The 22,308-nt window shown below is 34.0% G+C and overlaps 1 protein-coding gene across 7 annotated transcripts in view; it reads left to right on the top strand.

Annotated features, from left to right (window-relative positions):
* The window catches only part of OXR1 (oxidation resistance 1), a 452,875-nt gene that overhangs the window by 385,651 nt on the left and 44,916 nt on the right, over nt 1-22,308 (top strand). For all 7 annotated transcript variants that reach the window (XM_067711496.1, XM_067711493.1, XM_067711498.1 and 4 more), the window contains 4 exons: nt 2,210-2,362; nt 9,845-10,029; nt 12,809-13,569; nt 16,960-17,128. In XM_067711496.1, the coding sequence (XP_067567597.1) occupies nt 2,210-2,362; nt 9,845-10,029; nt 12,809-13,569; nt 16,960-17,128 (1,268 nt within the window). The remainder of the gene's footprint in view (nt 1-2,209; nt 2,363-9,844; nt 10,030-12,808; nt 13,570-16,959; nt 17,129-22,308) is intronic.

Below are 22,308 nucleotides of genomic sequence, written 5' to 3'. Positions count from 1 at the left end.
ACAAGCATACGTTTCCTTAAAAATTAAGGTAATAGTATATACCTTATGATTTGAAAGTGAAATGGTCTTTATAATATACTTAAATATAAAGGTATTCATAAATATCAATTAATATTATTAATGTCCCTTATTTAATTATCTGTGCTAAATGAATTTATATATGATATAAAACTCTTAGATACAGTAACTACCAGAGACAACAGGATGAATGTAAAGTTATTAGTTTGTATCACAAAATGAAAAGATTGATAATAATGCTATAACAGTATCATGCAGCTGTTAAAATATAATTCCATTTTAGGTTTTTTAAAAATATAATTATATCAGATGTAGCTGTTTTGCAGTGTTCTGAACTGGTCTACCTTCAAAAAATGTCTGTTGAGTATCTGCCCAAGTGCTTGGGATTCAGCCCTATAGTTTAGGAAGGGTATATGAAATTTAGAAAGGAAGTCTACAAATTCTGTCCTAAATAGGACAGAATTTAAGGAATTAGATGCATTTATTAGAGTAGAAAAAGTCATGTTAAAATTTGATAGTTCTTTTCAAGTATCTCAAAGTCTGTGAGACTGAAGAGGAAGCAGTCTTGTTTATTATTTCAAAAGGGCAAATAATAACTATTAGGTATTAATTACAGAGTGGCAGATTTTAGTTCAAAGCTGTGAAGAACCTTGCTACTATGAAAACTATTATATAAGGCATTGTGCATTTACTTATAAGGTATGAAATGCCTCTGTGGAGGTATTTAAAACAAAGATTAAAAGGCATCTGTCTAACCTTCCTACATTTGTACAGAATAGTGAACTTTGGGAAAACTATGAGTTCTGTGAACTTGGATAGAAAAAATTTTAAGTGAAATCTAGCATTTTTAAAGATTAAGAATATAAGCAGCAAACTATAGAAAAGCACCAGGGATACCTGTGACTTTGTCTCCAATAGAACTCACATATTTTCAGTTCTTTTTTTTTTTTTTTTTTAATGGTACGCGGGCCTCTCACTGTTGTGGCCCCTTCCGCTGCGGAGCACAGGCTCCAGACGCGCAGGCTCAGCGGCCATGGCTCACGGGCCCAGCCGCTCTGCGGCATGTGGGATCTTCCCAGACCGGGGCACGAACCTGTGTCCCCTGCATCGGCAGGCGGACTCTCAACCACTGCGCCACCAGGGAAGCCCTAGAACTCACATATTTTCAAATCCATTTAGAGTTGTTGTAGATATCACAGAATGTTGTTTATGGCCATGTACTTCAAAATTATCGTTATGAGTCATCACTAGATCTTGTTATTTAATGTATTAATAAAGAAGTGTATATATCTATAAATAAAAATATCTCTGATTAAAAAGTGTTTTGATAATTGTTTTGATATAATTGTTTTTCTTTGTAATTCTATATTTTGAGTATTAAAAAAAAACATTCTGAAAAGGAGGTCTATAGGCTTCACTGTGGGAATGGTCCATGGCATCAAAAAAGTTAAAAACCTATGATCTAACTAATTAATACTTTGTAAAATGGTACTGATAAATTCTTTATAGCTTGAGATTTTAACAGGCTCTTCAATGAATGGATTGTGCTGAATTCCTAGGTTTCACAGACAAGCACTCACCTTTTCTCTGCTCCCAGCACCTGAGGGATATATTAAATGATCAGGACCAGTGATTTGATTCAGGAGCAACTGAATGTGTATGTGTGTGTATACACACACACACACACACACACAAACACATATGTATTATAACCAGTATATATATATTCCCATTAAAAAAATAATTGAAAAATGTAAGTTTAAGCTGTATTAGGATCTTTACCAAATGTAAAAGAAGTGACATTCTTTCCCATATATTTTTTTTTTTTTTTTTTTTTGCGGTACGCGGGCCTCTCGCTGTTGTGGCCTCTCCCGTTGCGGAGCACAGGCTCCGGGCATGCAGGCTCAGCGGCCATGGCTCACGGGCCCAGCCACTCCGCGGCATGTGGGATCCTCCCGGACCGGGGCACGAACCCGTGTCCCCTGCATCGGCAGGCGGACTCTCAACCACTGCGCCACCAGGGAAGCCATCTTTCCCATATTTTTTTACATAAAAACGTTTTGAGCTGTTCTACAGAATGTGATGAGAAGGAAGAACACTTACTGGGGAGAGCTATGCATTTGCATTTAACAATGTGCTTAGTTTTATTTAGTTCTCTGAAGTGTCTTTATCTTTTTTTTTTTTTTTAAAGAATCCTGATGTAGTCCACCCGAAAGAAGAAACTCTCTCATCTGCTTTTACTGGTATTCGACCTGCACGAGTTGTATCTTCAACTTCTGAGGAGGAAGAAGCATTTACTGAGAAATTTCTTAAAATTAATTGCAGATATATTACCAGTGGCAAGGTAATGGATAAAACTTTAGAAAAAACTTTTAATCATTTTTTATTTATTACTAAAATATGACAGTTTTGCATTTACATTTTTAGTCATCAGCATCAGCACATGATGATCAATTTAAAATAATCTTGTGAAATAGGCAGTCCTATTCCTTCTTCACAGGAAAAAAAAAAAAAACTTTCAGAAAAGGTTAATGAGTCCAGGGTTTCTCTATCCTGGCTAGAATTCAAACCCAGTTTGAATCTGTGTTTTATCTACCACAGGTTGCTGCTTTTCTAAAACAGAGAACTTCTAGTCTGCAGAGGGAATTATAGTAAAGTACAGTAGTCAAAATAAACTCCAGGTGTTGCTAAGAAAGTAATTATAGTATGATACCCACTTGAGAAGTCACACGTGGGGACCATTTCTTTATAGTCATAATTCATAAATTATGGGTATTTGAAATAGGTGTTTAGTGCTATAAATTTCCCTTTATGTACTGTTTTAACTGAATCCACAGTCTTGATATGTTGTATTTTCATTTTCTTTCAGTTCATAATACTTTCTCTTTATTTCTTTTTTGGCCCATGGAACATTTAGAAGTTTCTTAGTTTCCAAATATTTGGTATTTTTCAAGATATCTTTCTGTTACTGACTTCTGATGTTTTTCCATGTGGTTAGAGAACATACTACTATTTGTAGGCTTAACGTTTAATGGTGCAGAATGTATTATATCTTGATACGTGTTACATGTGCACTTGGAAAGAATGTGTATTCTGCTGTTGTTGGGAGAAATAGTTTATAAATGTCAATTAAATCAAGTTGAGTGTTACTATTGATCTTCTGTCTTTTTGTTCTATCAATTATTGACAGAAGGATGTTGAAATACCTCTATAATTGTGGATTTGTCTATTTCCCCTTCTAGTTCTATCAGTTTTTTTGTGTGTATTTTGAAACTCTGTGGTTAGGTATAAAAATGTTTTGGATTCTTATATTGTCTTGATGAATGGACTTGTTTAATTATGAAAGACTATTCTTGGTAAAACTCTTTGCTATGAAGTCTGCTTTGATGGATACAAATGTAGTCACTTAGCTTCTGTTCAGTTAGTGTTAACTTGATTTATCTCTTCCATTTTTTTACTTTGAGACTGTGTCTTACACTTAAAGTGGGTTTCCATAGTTTACATCAGAACTCACTCTTTGTGTCATACACTCTATGGGTTTTGAGAAATGTATGATGACATGTATCCACTATTACAGTATCATGCAAAATAGTTTCATTGTCTCCCAAATCCTCTGTGCTCTGTCTGTTCATCCATCCCTTCCTCTGGACCCCTGGAAACTACTGATCTTTTTTCTGTCTCCATAGTTTTGCCTTTTACAGAGTGTCATGCAGTTAGAATCATAAAGTATGATTGAATGATTTCAGAGTGGTTTCTTTCACTTAGCAGTATGCATTTAAGAGCCTTCCATATATTTCATGGCTTGACAGCTCATTTGTTTTTATCGCTGTGGATGTACAGTACAACAGTTTATCCATTCACCTACTGAAGGGCATCTTGGTTGCTTCCAAGTTTGTACACTTACGAAGATAGCTGCTATAAACATTAATATGCAGGTTTTGTATACGTTTTTATTTCCTTTGGTTGAATACTAAGACATGTGATTGTTAGATCGTGTGGTAAGACTGTGTTTAGCTCTGTAGGAAACTACCAAACTGCCTTCCAAAAGTGGCTGTGTTATTTTCCATTCCTGCCAGCAGTCACTGAGAGTTGCTGTTTCTCCACATCCTCACCAGCATTCACCGTGGTCAGTGTTTTAGATTTTAATTATGCTTATTGGTCTTTAGTGGTAACTCATTTAATTTACATTTCCCTAATGACTTATGATACTGAGCATCTTTTCATTTGCTTATTTGCTATTCATATAGCTTTGGTATTTTCTTTACTTTTTAAAGATATTTTCACTGGGCATAGAATTTTAGGTTGACAGGGTTTTCTTTTCCTTTCAGAACTTTAAAGATGTTTCTTTCAAATCTCTACTGTTTTCTGGCTTGCACTGTTTCTGAAGAGAAGTCTTCTATTACTTTTGTATTTGGTGTGCTGTATAAAATATATATTTTTCTTTGCATTTAAGATGATGTCTTTATCACTGATTTTGAGCAAGTTGATTTTTTTTTAATTTTATTGTTATTATTTTTTTACATATATATTCTTTTTTAAATTCTTTTCCCATTTAGGTTATTACAGAATATTGAGCAGAGTTCCCTGTGGCATACAATGTTGGTTATCTATTTTAAATATAGTACAGATCACTTCCAAACTCCCAGTCTATCCCTCCCTCCCCACCTTTCCCCCCTGGTAACCATAAGTTTGTTCTCTATGTCTGTGAGTCTGTTCTGTTTTGTAAATAAGTTCATTTGTATCTTTTTTTTTTTTTTAGATTCCGCATACAAGCAATATATATTTGTCTTTCTCTGTCTGACTCACTTCACTTAGTATGATAATATCCTGGTCCATCCATGTTGCTGCAGACGGCATTATTTCATTCTTTTTAATGGCTGAGTAATATTCCATTGTATATATGTACCACATCTTCTTTATCCATTCATCTGTTGATGCACATTTAGGTTGCTTCCATGTCTTGGCTGTTGTAAACAGTGCTGCAGTGATCATTGGAGTGCTGCATGTATCTTTTCAAACCATGTTTTTCTCCAGATATATGCCCAGTAGTGGGATTGCTGGATCATATAGTAGTTCTGTTTTTACTTTTTTAAGGAACCTCCATACTGTTCTCCATAGTGCCAATTTACATTCCCACCAACAGTGTAGGAGGGTTCCCTTTTCTCCATACCCTCTCCAGCATTTACTGTTTGTAGATTTTTTTGATGATGGCCATTCTGACTGGTGTGAGGAGATATCTCACTGTAGTTTTGATTTGCATTTCTCTAATAATTAGCAATGTTGAGCATCTTTTCACGTGCCTTTGGCCATCTCTATGTCTTCTTTGGAGAAATGTCTGTTTAGGTCTTCTGCCCATTTTTTGATTGGGTTGTTTGTTTTTTTGATATTGTTGAGCAGTTTAATTATGATGTGCCTTGGTGTGTGTTTCATATTTGTTTTCCTTGGGGTTCGTTCAGCTTCTTGGATCTGTAGGTTTATAGTTTTCATCAAATTTGAAAAAATTTTGGCCATATTTCTTCAAATGTTTTTTCTCCCCCATTCTCTCCTCTTCTTTGGAAACTCCAGTTATGCATATTTTAGGTTGCTTGATGATGTGCTTCATAGCTTACTGATACTCTGCTCTTTTTTTTCCTCTCTCTCCATTTTGGACAATTTCAATTGCTGTATCTTGAAGTTCAGTAATTAATTTTTCTGCCAAATCTAATCTGGTATTCTATCCAGTGTATTTTTCACCTCTAAGTTTAAACTGGGTCGCTTATATCTTCCACATCCCTACTTAACACGCAAAATCTTTCTTCTATATTCTTGAATACATGGACTATAGTTAAAATAATTGTTTTAATGTCTTTTTCTACCAATTCTTTTCTCTCTTCCACTTTTGGGTTTGTTTCAGTTAATTGATTTTTGTTATTGCTGTGAGCCATATTTTCCTGTTTGTTTGCATGCCTAGTAATTTTTAATTGGATACCAGATATTATGGATTTTATCTTGTTGGGTGCTGGATATTTTTGTATTTCTATACATATTCTTGTGCATTTTTCTGTGACATGGTTGTTTCTTGGAAACAGCTTCATCCTGTCATGGCTTGCTTTTAAGTTTTGTTAGGCATGACCAGAGCAGCCTTTAAGTCTAGCTAGTTTTCCCCTTACTGAGATAATACCCTTCTGAGTATTGAGGTGCTGTAAATTACAAGGGTTTTTGCTCTGGTTGGTGAGAACACAAACTATTTCTGACTCTGTGGACTCTAGGGATTGTTTTCTCAGCTTCTTTTGAGTGCTTTTTTTCTCATCCTTGGATAGCTGCTTTCGCGCAGGTGGCAATCAGTCCTCAGCTGGAACCTTGGAAAAGAATCCTCTGTAGATCTCCAAAGCTTTCTCAGTAGGGAGTGTTCTCTCCTTTCCTGTCTCTGTCTGTGGCCAGGAAACTCCACCCAGTGTGCTGGGGCATTTGTAGATCTCATCTTATTTGTTTCCCCTTATTCAGCATTATAGTATCGGAAAAGAGTTATTTCATGTATTTTATGTGTTTTAGTAGCTTTAGGCAGAATTAGTTTTTGGCTAGAAGCAAAATTTTAGTTGGAAGTATTTGAATAACAATTTTGTTTAAGAATCAAAGAAAAGATAAAGTCATTGGCAGGGTTAGGAATGGCTTGCACTGGTGTTCTTGAAACATAATCTCTTGTAAGAAAGTAAGCAGGAAAAGATGCTTTCTCATACAAGTCATCTTCTTTCTTCTTACAGGTTGATTGTAGTAAAGATTATTTATATAAAATTATGGAAATTTATCAACAATTATTGTAATGGTTAAATTACTGTGGACTTAAGACTGAAAAAAAAATCAGTACAAGCTTTTATTTCTCCTGGGATGAGTTCCCTCATAATCTTTTATCTTTTAGTATTTACAGAAATATTGAAATATAAGTGGTAACTTTTCTTTTAGAAATAGACTATTTTCTAATAGAAATAATTCCTTCTTGGAAGATTAGTCAAGTAATTGCACATAAGGAATTGGAAGTTACTAATACTAAAGGGAAGTAGGTGCTTAAAGTTTCTGAAGGTCATGTGGATTAAGATATGGTAATTGGAAATCTCTTACTTACAGTATGCTCTTGCTCCTGAAAATATGTCTACATTTATGAAACAGTATTTAAAAAGAATGAAGTGTTAATGGTTTAGTATGAGTTTATGATTTCAGATTTGATCTTGGGCAAATTAATTTGAGAGGCTCCTTTCTAAAGAGATTTTTGTGAATTTTGTGTTGTAATGTTTCTCATGGCCGTCTCTTTTGATTTATGGAGACACCTGACATCTCACAGAATACCTCAAAGAGCTCCAGCTAAAGGCAGAGGGAAAGAAGCTTGAATATATCAGTGCATCCTTCAGTAGCAGCAAATAAGGGTGAATTCCTGGAATATAACACTAGCAGATTGATCATTCCAGTGTTAAGCTATAGGGCTTCAAGCCCCTTGTAATCCGAGTAGTAGAAGTACGGTTTTGAGAGACCTTTCAAATGGTTTCTATAATTACACTACTAAGATTATAGTATTCATGTGTATAGTGAATTAAAGTATTATTACACTGGGCCTTTTCTATAATACCTAGTAATCATTGTCTTTAATGAAAATCCTTTAAAGCAAAAGATGTAGTGTTATGCCAGTGAACCAAATATTATATCATCATTTAAAACTAATGCTCAGATGAAATTTATGAAATCAAGAATGACCTGAAGTCTTTCAGAGAACCTCAAGTTTGCTTTCCTTAATCCTTACTGATTGTTTGGTTTCATTTCTCAAATAACTTGCTTGTAGATGTGGTGAGATAGAGGAAGGTATTAAAGATTGGAAATCTTTCAGCTTTTTTATATTGTATATACTCTACTCTTGATTATTTATTTCTTGGATTATCCCTGGCAGTTGTAAATGTCCCTGCAACATATTTTATCATCACTCATTGATTTCCGTTGGCATGTGATCCAGAAATACATAATGTATATGAATCTGTTTAAAATATTGATCAAGGGGTGGGATAGGGAGGGTGGGAGGGAAACGCAAAAGGGAGGGGGTATGGGGTTATATGTATACATATAGCTGATTCACTTTGTTATACAGCAGAAACTAACACAACATGGTAAAGCAATTATACTCCAATAAAGATATTAAAAAACAATAAAATAAAATATTGATCAAAAGATGATTAGGCTATGGTTTACATAAAGTTCCTCCTTATTTAAGAGGTCCATGGTCTGAACTAAAAGAAATACTAGTCAGAGTTTGAGATTGATTCCCTTTCCTCCACCAAAATGCACACACACACACGTATTCTTCTCTCCAGTATTGCATGCAGTTACTGTAAATAATAAGCGTATTTTATAGTCTCGAACATTGGCAATAACTTTTTTTCATTTGTGATTGGGTGACCATTTTTAGTAGGATTTTTCTTTTTTTTTTGTTTGTTTCTAAAGTTAGTGTCTGTCATAACTTAAGTTTTACATTCTTAAAGTTAAATCAGATAAATTCACAGAGCTGAATATGGACTTGGAAGGAGGGTGTGATACCAAATCAAGCAATATTTAAGTTTTTCTATTGGTATCTTCAGAAAAAAAAGACAACTTTGAAGTAATTATTTGGTTTAGTTTTAGAATTCTGTCTGGCTCTTTATTTTTATTCTTACAGGATGTAGTGGAATGGGAGTTTGAAAATGGGATTAAGAAAGAATATACATAACTGAATAACTTTACTGTACAGCAAAAATTAACACAACATTGTAAAGTAACTATACTTCAATAAAAATAAATAAAATAATAGGATTAAGGAATATTTGGTACTTGAGTTGAAGTGATTATTGTTTGTAACTCAGATGTGAAAAGATTATAGTAAAAAGCATGGACTGCTTGGATTTTGGATCTTGGTCCTGACACTTATTAGTTAGCTGTGTTATTTATTATTTAGGACAAATTGCCTAGCCTCTCTCAATTTTAATTTCCCCACCTGTATTCTCATCTCAGAGCTATAATTGAACAATAATATATATAAATGAACAATAATATATATGAAGCATGACACATACAAAGCATTCAAGAAACATTAGCTAATATTAGTGGGATCAGCTTCTTACGTACTTCTGTTTGCTCATTTGTAAGATGAGAGGGTTGGATTCTTTATATTTGTATAAATATATTTAACATTTCATAACTTTTCATGATTAAAATAATTACTGTATGCCTTAGAAGTAATCTAATCTAATTAATTTTACAGATGAAGAAACAACCCCAGAGGCTTTGCTTGCCAGAGGTCACATAACTAGGCAGTAGCAGAATCGAGTGAAATGGAGATTTTTTTTAAAGATATTTTAAACAGATTATACTATTTTCCTTTTATAATGGATTGAGTTATCAGCACATTATTTATTAAACCTGCAGTGTGTGCATGAAACTATTTGATACCTGTAGTGACGGAAGAACACAGGAGGCTGTATGCAAGTTAATGTAAAACATGGCTCATGCCTTGAAGGACTTTACAGTCCTTCTTATATTACTGAAGTTATCTTGCTGATATAACTCAGCATTTTACTGAGGCTGCAAATTTTAATTCCTGTCTTGATTGATTGAAGGTGAATATGATATTCTTTGTATTTTGCCTCTGCTAACAAGGAGAATTTACTGGGAAAATTTGGGTGTTATTAAAAACATTTTCATGAAAATGCCATAGTGCTTGACTATACTACTTTTATATGTGGTAGGTGGCCTAACATTGGAAATAAAAATACCTAGAATAATTTTGAAAATTTAAACTTTGAAGATTAAACATTATTTTCTTTTTTCATCTTAGGGCACAGTCAGCGGTGTGTTGCTAGTTACACCAAATAATATAATGTTTGATCCACATAAAACTGACCCCTTGGTTCAAGAGAACGGCTGTGAGGAATATGGCATCATGTGTCCAATGGAAGAGGTGATGTCAGCTGCAATGTACAAAGAAATTTTCGATAGCAAAATAAAGGAATCCTTACCCATGTAAGAGTGATATTTATACTCCTTTGCAATTTTATTTCATCTAGATAGTTGACCCTGGTCTAATAACTCTGAAGTATTTTTTAATAGTTTTATTATAGCTGCTTTTCATTTTATCATTAATGAAACAGAAATTATATGTAGTATTGAAAAGATTATTCTTACTGCACTAGGTTAGGAATTGTTTTAGATTTATATTTGTATATTTGGTCAGAGAACCTGATATTTAAAAGTAACCTATAGTACTCATTTAATTCAATGTTTACCAGCCCATTTTATTCAGGTAAATTCAAATTATTTTTATTAGTAATTTAAGGTAATATAAGTAATCAAGGGTAGCTTTCAAATTTTCCTTAGAAGAGCCTGAAGAGTTGGGTGTGGGGTTTGGGGGAGGTCACATGAGCAAAGACCTGACATTAATAAAGCCAGAGCAGCTTTGTCATTTATTGATTTATATGTTTGCACCCTTCTCTCAGAAAAGTATAAAACACAGGGAAGAAGACCCACAGATTGCACAAATTTAAAGAGTTAACCTTGGAATATACTGGTTAGGGAATTTGTGTGTTTCAGGTAACATAGATGTGAGGCTACAGGTCAGCATAGCCTTTGAAAGTAATGTGTTTAACTAAAGGAATAACAAAGAAAAGGGAAGGATAAGAAATAAAAGGAGAAGAAAATAAAAGACAGGTATACAAACAAAGGAAGGGAAGGACAAAAGAAGAAAATTGATATGTAATAGAAAAGAACTCCCCCATTCCTCCATACATGACTTTGTCAACAGTTTAAAAACTGGCTTCACTTTAACTGATACTGAGATTTCTATCCCTATAATAGCCCACAGGGATGATAATGGTTGTTTTAAAATTAACCCCTGTGAGACAGAACTACTTACAAAAGAGACGGAAAGCAAATTATTTTTGTTTCTGAGGCAGACTACATGAATTGTTAGAATACCTGTGGTAGAATAAAATCTTTTATTTAAACAGTCTCCATTATAATGGCCCACCAGTAGATACTGTTTTGGCTTGGTAAACTCATCCTTAGAGGTGCAGATTATTCCTAGGATTGCCTCTACTGTTAGCTATTTAATATATCATCATCCAAAATCAGTCTCAGCAAGTAAAGATTATTGTGGCAGGTGGAGGGGTAAGACAAAGGTGAAGGAGTGAAGGATTAGATTAAAAGAGAAACAAGAAGAGTATATGTATGTATATGTTGCCAGTCATTGGTGAGATCCATTTTATCTTGCCCTGCTTTTCCATTTGTATTAGGATACTTTGGGATTCTATTATGCTGAATGATCCATAACTATTCTACACAGATGCTATAGGGCCCTTCCTCTTGTAAATCACTGTTTTATCATTCACAACATCACCTGGAAAGACCATCTATTTGATCCAAACCTTTAAAAAAGTTACTGCAAAAGAAATATCTTTCAATGCTGCCTTATGAATTGATTAAAAACAATATTTGGCAACAACTCAGATAATGTCATGTATGGTAAAAATGAGGTGTAAGATTTTATTGGTTTTCTTCTGTCTTACACTGCTTGGGAAGTTAATTGCAAAGGTATTGTTCAGGAACTATATTGAGCAATAGCAGCATCATTGACATAAAAAAAATAAGGTTACAACACTTATCTAAATCTATATACTGTTAGGTTTACTTGACTTTATCTCATACCTAAGGGTCTTATTAAATCTACAGGTACAGTTTCTCAAAACTTTTGCCAAGTTCCAAGACCCTATATATGCAGTTTTAGGGGCTCACCAGTAGATGACACTATTACACATTTAATAACACAGATTAGATGCTTACATACATTTCTTAAGGTGAATCACTCAGTACAAGGCAAGCAGAGATAGGAACTGGACTTCAACTAATACTTTTTTAAAAATAAATTTTACCTATCCTATGCACAATGAAAATTATGCATATCATTATAAAAAATATCAAGTACTAGAATAAGAGGAACAGGGTTACCCAACTTCACCATCCAGAGGTAGCCAATAAATTGTGTGTCGGCTTACTTCCAGTCTTTCCTATTCTCAGACTTGCATAAATGTTCATACTTTTTCCAAAGAACTCATGCAATTTCCGTTTATCAGAAACTACTTTTAGCCATCATTTTAAGTTGCTGACTTGCATTTCATGTAGTGTTTACACTGTCTCCTTCCAGAACTTAACTGTCTAACCATTGAACATTAGTGCTTGCATATACAAATGCCATTAAACATGGAAATCTAGAAGTAATGATGAACCATTCAGCTAGCTAATATCTAACCTCTAAGCACTTTTGCCTCAGTTCTATTCAGGTTGGTTTTTAACTTTGCACTTGAGTTATTTATTTTAGTTTAATTTCTATTTAAATGTAAATAAGCACTGTGTGTGTGTGTGTGTGTGTGTGTGTAATATCAGTGTATTTTTATTTTATTAAGACATTTAAAATTTTAATCAAAATTTTATTTGCATATTTCATCAGTGAATACATTTTAGTTTAGAATTATAGCTTCACCCAGAACTTGTATCTTCAACTTCTCTTCAGGTAGATCAATTCAGGAAATCTTACACTGATATTTCCCAGATCTTAAGCAACTGATGCAAAACTTGACTTAATTACATGGTCTATAGGAATCAATCAAATTTTTGATATGCTGTTAAGAGATGTATGCTACACCCTTTTAGGAAAGCCTTTTTAGTGATATTAATTCAGTGTTAAGTTTGTGGAAAATAAAATTCTACAATTTAAAAAGTAATAACTTTAAATTTTGTTTACTGACAGAGAGATAGATCAGTTATCAGGAAGGGACTTCTGCCATTTGAAGAAAATGACAAGAAGTAATACTGATGAAATAGACTCAAGAATTCGCGATGCAGGTAATGATAGTGCCAGCACTGCTCCTAGGAGCACCGAGGAGTCTCTTTCTGAAGATGTGTTCACGGAATCAGAACTCTCTCCTATACGAGAGGAGCTTATTTCTTCAGATGAGCTGCGACAAGATAAATCATCTGGTGTGTCATCAGAATCTGTGCAAACCATCAGTCAGAGTGGAGTAGAATGTTTGACAGTCATAACAGAAGCTGCTAGTACTCCTGACCACTTAAAATCTGATTCTGGACATACTACCAATGAAGTTGGGACTCTTTCCCTTAAAACTGATTTAAATAATCTTGAAATGGCTACTAAGGAAGGAGATCAGACTACAGATAATCTTCAAGAAATCTCAGGTCCTAAAGAACAAAGCACAGGCATAAAAGGTAATGCAGACCAGGATTTTCTTCTTAATGAGAATTCATTACACCATGAAGAAGGTGAAAAAGAAAGTATGCCCTGTGGGGAAGCAATAGAATTTAAACAAAAGCCAATTGTCAACAAAGGAAAGCAAGGAAAGGAACAAAATCAGGACTCAGAGACTGAGGTAGAAGAGCTACGGAAACTCTGGAAAACCCATACAATGCAACAAACTAAACAGCAAAGGGAAAATATTCAACAGGTGTCACAAAAAGAAATTAAGCATAAAATAGCAACAACCAATATAGAAGGTAAGTGTTAAGGAATATATAAAGTTAGCTTATCTTATTGCATATTGTCTCCGTCTTTCCTCACTGACTCAAAAGCTACTGTATCTTAGGCCACTCTGAAGGATGATCTAGTAGCCCTTGACTGATGTTTCTCTGGGGACAAGTACATAGTCTCTGGTTTCTCCTGTCTTTTCTTATCCCACAGTGGGTTGTACACATAATGGGCATCTTTTCCACCATGTTTAAACATTCCTCACACACTGCATTCTGTCTTTAAACAATTTATTTCTTGAAAGTGCTCACAAGTTCCGTAATACCTCTGATTTCTCCATTTCTCTTTTAGTTCTTGATATGTTTTATCATTAAAATACCTTTTAAAATTTCATATATAATATCCTAATTGCAATTTGCAATTGCCGAAGTTGTAATCCCATCATTTTTAAAAAGTGCAATTAGACATAAAAATCTATTTCTGAAATTCTTTCAAGTATCCACAAGTTCCATCATTGTCTGATTAAATGTTTTCCTTTAAAAAGCAGTACTAAGGATAAATTAAAACACCATTTTGTTTTTTCATACTATTTACTTATGAAAATTATAGTAATAGTTTGTCTTTTATTTCTAATATACAGTGCTTCCACTTAGTACATTATGGGTTAAAAGGTGTATAACTCAAGTATCTTAGCTAACATTTCTCATATTCTATTGGAGTATTGATTCTAGATTAATCAATACTAGATTTCAGTCTTTTTAATTAAAAATTTTTAATTGTTAAAATATACATAAAATAAAAATTACCAGTTTAACCATTTTTAATGTAAAATTTAGTGGCATTAAGTACGTTCAACATTGTTGTACAACCATCGCCACCATCCATTTCCAGAACTTTTTCATCTTCCTGAACTGAAACTCTGTACCCATTAAACAGTAACTTCCATTCTCTTTTCCCTACAGTCCCTGACAACCACCATTCTACGTTTTGTCTCTGTGAATTTGTATCTCTACCCTATGTACCTCATATAAGTGGAATTATACCATATTTTCCCTTTTGTGTGTGGCTTATTTCCCTTAGCATAATGCCTTCAAGTTTCATCTGTGTTGTACCATGTCAGAAATTTCTTCCTATTTAAAACTGAGTAATATTCTACTGTACACAGCACATTTTCTTTATATGTTCATTTGTTGATGGACATTTGGGTTGTTTCCACCTTTTGGCCGTTGTGAATAGTGCTGCTGTGAACATTGGTGTACAAATAATCTGTTCGATTTCATTCTTTCAATTTTTTGGATATATACCAGAAGTGGATTTGCTGGATCCTATGGTAATTCTGTGTTTAATTTTTTGATGAACCATTGAGCTGTTTTCCAGTGGCTGCACCATTTTACATTCCTACCAGCAACACACAAAGGTTTGATTCAGTTTTTAAAAACACTGAATTTTCTTTGCATTGTCTAATTTAGGTATACTGAAGACCTAAGGATTATATTCAGTAGATGTTAAGGAATTCATTTACTCAAAGCAAGTTCTATAAAAGATTGAATATTTTTTCTTTTGTAATTTTTTTCTTTATTCAGAGCTAATGAATGTTCATTAAAGAACATTTGACAAATGTAGGAAGTTTTTAGAAAATTTATAAAAATTACTTTGAGTTCATCACCTAGAAATGATCATTGTTAATATTTGGTATATTTATCTTTGATCTTTAGTGTGTATGTGTATATACATACAGAGACACACACAATTTTGCTAGTTTTTGTATCTTTACTTACATGGATTTTTCATATAAAATCAGGATTGTATGTAGTGTTGTTTCTTGCTTTTTTTTACTTAGTATATTATGTAATAAACATTTTCCCATGTCATTATACAGTTGACCTTTGAACGACTCAGGGGTTAAGGGGTGACACACACCCCTCTCCCACATTCGAAAATCTATGTGTAAGTTTACAGCCAGCCCTCCATATCTGTGGTTCTGCATACATGGATTCAACCAACCATGTATTGTAGTGTTACAGTATGTATTATTTGAAGGAGATCTGCATATAAGTGGACCTGTGCAGTTCAAACCCATGTTGTTCAAGGGTCAACTTGAATCCATATAATTCTTTCATGGTTTTTAATGGCCCTGTAATTTAGCCATTTCTGTATTAAGACATTCAGTTGTTATTAACAATTCATACTATTAAGATATTTCTTTGATGTTTTAAAGAATGCTGGCATAAATATCTTTATTTGATATATTTGTGTCTGATAGTTGTCTTATATTTTGAAACTTTGAAAAAGATAAAATGAGGCATTTCCGTTTGACCCAGTAATATAGTAGACTACTTTTATTTTATTGGGTTTGTTTGGGTGCAGGGTTTGATGGGAGGGACATCCCATTATGAGAAAATACTAAAAGGAGAAAAATTGGTAAATAGTTTAGATAGGTATCCCTGGATTGTTACCGCTTGGTTTCTTCTTTTTGTACCTGTGTATGGAGGGGGGACAAGAAACTTAGTTTTAAGTAACTAATTTTAAGTAACTTGAGATCCTATAATAGGGAAATATTTAAAGTTTCTGATCTTTAGTGACTTTATAATATCATAAAACTTATAAAACTGTAAATATATAAATATAAAAATGTACAAATATAATTGTGGGAAGAATGGTAAAAGTTCACTCTTTTAACCTGATGCAAATGTTGGGGCTTAGATAGATGATGTACCTTGTGCAGTATTACACAGAAAAAAAGCCATGACTAGTACCCAGATCTCCTGACTATAACTAAGTGCTTTTTCTTCACAGTATGCCACCTTCGTAAGCTAATTAATGTCTAGATTGCTGAATTGAACCATGTTGTCAGACTCTCAGTGTGTCATATGTCAGCATCTGTGGTTGGACGGGTTAGAGATAATTCAGGCTGTCCAAACTGATGGCTGAATCTAGCATATTGTTTTTATCACACCTTCATATGCATATAAAAGCTTCACAAGATTTTTTACTAAATTTTTGTCTGTAACAACCATATTACAGTAAACCTTTGAAAATTCTACAGACTTATTTAGATATTGTTCTAGAAGGCTGATAAAGAACATGCAGAAAATTGCGCATGTGTATGTGATACTTTAGTGCGGGTGTCACAAACAGAAATTTGCCAACAGTTCCTGGATCTTCTGCCTTTTCCCTAACGCTTAGACGTAACGTCAGCTCATACTTTGCCTATTAGTTCATTAGTCCTGCTGTACTTGTCACTTTGCCTCTGATGGGAAAAAATACAAGCTACTTAAGAGAATTCAATAAGTTGATGTTTTATTCTGTAATTATTTGTCAGAAGTTTGGAGATAAGCATTACTTAATCTAAATTATTTTAAATCATTCAAGCATGGTGTATGAGAATTGAATAAACACTGTTTGTGTCTCAATTCTAGGTTCTGCACTTCTAAAAGAAAAGAGGAGGCATCGATTACATAAGTTCTTATGTCTCAGAGTTGGAAAACCTATGAGGAAAACATTTGTATCTCAAGCAAGTGCAACGATGCAACAGTATGCACAGAGAGATAAGAAACATGAATATTGGTTTGCTGTGCCACAAGAAAGGTAAAACAACAACAGAATCTTCAAAACGTTATTGAGATTCCTTGAACTGAAATTATTTTGTATACTACATCCCACCAGTAGCAAAGTATTGAAATAGTTTATGATTAAAACCTGACATTAAATCTATTCAAAATCGTTTAGCTCCTCTTTTACACTCTTTAATTTACCCCATTTCTAATTTTAGTCCCTTTCATGGTTTGATGCAAAGAAGGTGAACATATACCTAGTTTTAGTAGTAAAGAAACTTACTTAAAATGTCTTAAATCAAGAAGGTTCATCGAAATACGAACTGGTACAGCCCCTACCTCAAGGCAGGTAATGATGTATAATTTCCTTCTTAAAAATTTCATCAAATGCTTACTGAATGCCTACTATAGAATACATAGCACTAAATTAGCTACTAAAAGGATGTGGTCCTCAAACTATTTTTTATACCCACTACACAGTAAAATTTTTCATCTTAAGTTTAAGCAATTCTAAAGGATGTCTGTTATCACTGCATTGTAAATATTGACATTTTAAGTTAAAACTTGCATTTATACTTTAAATATACTCAGTAGAATCTAAACATTGTTAACAGTTTGCCCTCTACCATTATCCATTTAAACACCACTTGAATGTGCTCTTTAACAGTTAAAATTTGCATCATTGCTTTTTCTCTTTGAATTTGTATTTCAATTATACCTCCTCATAGAATCTTACTCTAAGGTACTATATTTTTATTCCCTTTTACATTTTTTGCAACAAATTACCTATACTTACACATTTATCTATATGTGTGAGTGTGTGTGTACTGGAATTACATTTATTTAAAAATTTTGTGATTATTGTCAAAAGAGTAAAGGGTCTAAGGCTTACCCTACCTTGCTAACAAGTTGGCCTGCCTCAGTTTAATGCATGCTGGCAGAAAACAGGGTCACAATAGCAGCAGTCACAGTACCAGCACTTGTATGAGTTCTTTGAGCTTCAGTCCCCACGGTTGGATGTGAAGAAAGCCAAGTGACAGCTACATGTGCCATGGGTTATGTTAAAGAAGAGGAACCATAAGTTTTGGGAACTTAAACCTTTTATAATATACAGTAAGCATGGTGGCCCTTTGCTCCAGAGTAAGGTACTATTTCTGCCTTCTAAAACTATGCTATGCTTTGTTTCCTGTTCTAACATACTTGAAAAGGTAGTGCTGAACAAAGATACACAATGCCTCTGCTCACAATACATGTGGAAATCAAAGAGAAAATTGTCTATCAACAACTGCATTATTCCAAATGTTAATTAAACACAAGAAAATTTTATCATTAAAATTATTACTAATAAACAGCTCATCAAAGCAACATAAATTATAAATTGTCATAATTATTACATATAAAAAAGTAAAATACAGGAAATGCCTTAATAAAATATTTAGGGCTTTCCTCCAATTAGTTTATGTATCCATTGATGAATATTGTTCATTGAAATGATGAGATAGGATTCAGCCCCTCAGTTCTACCCCCTCCCTTTTTTCTTTTTATTATAAGTATTGAGAAGCTTTGTTCATAAAAAAGTCTATTAAAATTTTTATTATAATAATGTCAATTCTTTAAACATGTTTCTATTTATATTCCAAAATTACTTACGTTTCATCAAAATTATTTTCAGTGACCATTAGTGAACAACTTCATTAAAAACTCCTCCAGTTTTATGGAAATCAGTGAATTAGAAACCACCTGATATGCCAAAGGACTTGTTATCCAGTCTTTTAAAACTTTTCCGCATCTCAGTACCAACTTTGGGCAACGAGGAAGTTTTTACGGTTTATGGCATGTAAAATTCTGGATGACTGATGATAGTACCTTAGTGAAAGCAGAGAACAGGCAATCTGTAAGATGTCTTGACCACACTGTTCTCAGGCAGCTTAGTATAAGATTAACATATGGAAGCAGAATATAAGATTACTTCCCTTAGGACTATCTTATGTGTCTGTGTACCTCTTGGAAAGTCTTTATATGTTGCTCTGAAGACTGTTGCTTTCAGGAATATAATAATAAAATTCTTCTCTCTCCCCCCTCACCTAAATATACAGTACAGTCTGTGCATTCAACAAACTGTGATTAGAATAATTTAAAAATATGGTATGATTTGCATAATTCATGAGTACATGAAAGGCAAAGAGCCAGATACTCAGATCTGCCAACGATACCAAGATGATTACAATGAAATATTCAACCCTATTATATCTTTAGTTAAAAATAATGTAAGGATTTGTTTTTCTCATTACTGTTGGTTTTATTTTAATTTTTGCATGGAATTTTCCATTTTAATGTTGTCCTTGCACCTTGGCTAATGTTCATTAAAAATTAGTTTTATTAGAATTTTGAACTGTATTGTATCTAAGTAATTTATGAAAAAACAATTGCTTGTTTTCATAGAGGCAAATTATCTGAAAGATGATACTTAATTCCTTTTTTTTTTTACATCTTTATTGGAGTATAATTGCTTTACAATGGTGTGTTAGTTTCTGCTTTATAACAAAATGAATCAGTTATACATATACATATGTTCCCATATCTCTTCCCTCTTGCGTCTCCCTCCCTCCCACCCTCCCTATCCCACCCCTCTAGGTGGTCACAAAGCACCAAGCTGATCTCCCTGTGCTATGCGGCTGCTTCCCACTAGCTATCTGTTTTACATTTGGTAGTGTATATATGTCCATGCCCCTCTCTCGCTTTGTCACAGCTTACCCTTCCCCCTCCCCATATCCTCAAGTCCATTCTCTAGTAGGTCTGTGTCTTTATTCCTGTCTTACCCCTAGGTTCTTCATGACATTTTTTTTCTTAAATTGCATATATATGTGTTAGCATACAGTATTTGTCTTTCTCTTTCTGACTTACTTCACTCTGTATGACAGACTCTAGATCCATCTACCTCATTACAAATAGCTCAATTTCGTTTCTTTTTACGGCTGAGTAATATTCCATTGTATATATGTGCCACATCTTCTTTATCCATTCATCCGATAATGGGCACTTAGGTTGTTTCCATCTCCGGGCTATTGTAAATAGAGCTGCAATGAACATTTTGGTACATGACTCTTTTTGAATTATGGTTTTCTCAAGGTATATGCCCAGTAGTGGGATTGCTGGGTCATATGGTAGTTCTATTTTTAGTTTTTTAAGGAACCTCCATACTGTTATCCATAGTGGCTGTATCAATTCACATTCCCACCAGCAGTGCAAGAGGGTTCCCTTTTCTCCACACCCTCTCCAGCATTTATTGTTTCTAGATTTTTTGATGATGGCCATTCTGACCGGTGTGAGATGATATCTCATTGTAGTTTTGGTTTGCATTTCTCTAATGATTAATGATGTTGAGCATTCTTTCATGTGTTTGTTGGCAGTCTGTATATCTTCTTTGGAGAAATGTCTATTTAGGTCTTCTGCCCATTTTTGGATTGGGTTGTTTGTTTTTTTGATATTGAGCTATACCTTTTTAAAGTGTTAGTTGCCACATAAGAAATGACATTATTAAAAAATTTTATTAACTTAGAAACAATTTCCAGAACAGTGGTTATTGATTAGTATGTGCTAGCGGAGAGTTTTATAATCACTTTTCAATTATCCATGCTAATTACAGCCAACAAAACATACATGTTTGAAAGGTGTTGCTGACCCTCAAATAATGTTTATCAGGGATTTAGGCTTTACTCTAGTAAACAAAATGGAAAAGGGGAACAAGAGAGTTAAAAGGTTGGATCATCCCTGAACCAATAATACACTGAATGTTCCTGGTATTTAAAAGTTAAACATATGTTTGTTGGCAGTCTGTATATCTTCTTTGGAGAAATGTCTGTTTAGGTCTTCTGCCCATTTTTGGATTGGGTTGTTGTTTTTTTGTTATTGAGCTTCATGAGCTGCTTGTAAATTTTGGAAATTAATCCTTTGTCAGTTGCTTCATTTGCAAATATTTTCTCCCATTCTGAGGGTTGTCTTTTGGTCTTGTTTATGGTTTCCTTTGCTGCGCAAAAGCTTTGCAGTTTCATTAGGTCCCATTTGTTTATTATTGTTTTTATTTCCATTTCTCTAGGAGGTGGGTCAAAAAGGATCTTGCTGTGATTTATGTCATAGAGTGTTCTGCCTATGTTTTCCTCTAAGAGTTTGATAGTTTATGGCCAACAAACACATGAAAGAATGTTCAACATCATTAATCATTAGAGAAATGCAAATCAAAACTACAATGAGACATCATCTCACACCAGTCAGAATGGCCATCATCAAAATATCTAGAAACAATAAATGCTGGAGAGGGTGTGGAGAAAAGGGAACCCTCTTGCACTGCTGGTGGGAATGTGAATTGGTACAGCCACTATGGAGAACAGTATGGAGGTTCCTTAAAAAACTACCAATAGAACTACCATATGACCCAACAATCCCACTACGGGGCATATACCCTGAGAAAACCATAATTCAAAAAGAGTCATGTACCAAAATGTTCATTGCAGCTCTATATTTACAATAGCCCGGAGATGGAAACAACCTAACCTAAGTGCCCATTATCGGATGAATGGATAAAGAAGATGTGGCACATATATACAATGGAATGTTAGCCATAAAAAGAAACGAAATAGAGCTATTTGTAATGAGGTGGATAAACCTAGAGTCTGTCATACACAGTGAAGTAAGTCAGAAAGAGAAAGACAAGTACCGTATGCTAACACATATATATGGAATTTAAGAAAAAAAAAATGTCATGAAGAACCTAGGGATAAGACAGGAATAAAGACACAGACCTACTAGAGAATGGACTTGAGGATATGGGGAGGGGGAAAGGTGAGCTGTGACAAAGCGAGAGAGAGGCATGGACATATATACACTACCAAACGTAAGGTAGATAGCTAGTGGGAAGCAGCCGCATAGCACAGGGAGATCAGCTCCGTGACTGCCTGGAGGGGTGGGATAGCGAGGGTGGGAGGGAGGGAGACGCAAGAGGGAAGAGATATGGGAACATATGTATATGTATAACTGATTCACTTTGTTATAAAGCAGAAACTAACACACCATTGTAAAGCAATTATACCCCAATAAAGATGTTAAAAAAAAGAAAAAAACTCTAGACCACAAAAAAAATAATAAAAATAAAAAAATAAAAGTTAAACATACTAAATTTCTATTAACTTGGAGAAAATCTGTATGATGTCCAGGTTT

Source organism: Pseudorca crassidens, chromosome 17 (assembly GCF_039906515.1).
Source record: "Pseudorca crassidens isolate mPseCra1 chromosome 17, mPseCra1.hap1, whole genome shotgun sequence".
NCBI classification, from domain to species: Eukaryota; Metazoa; Chordata; class Mammalia; order Artiodactyla; family Delphinidae; genus Pseudorca; species Pseudorca crassidens.
This window is presented reverse-complemented; position numbering and strand designations above follow the sequence as displayed.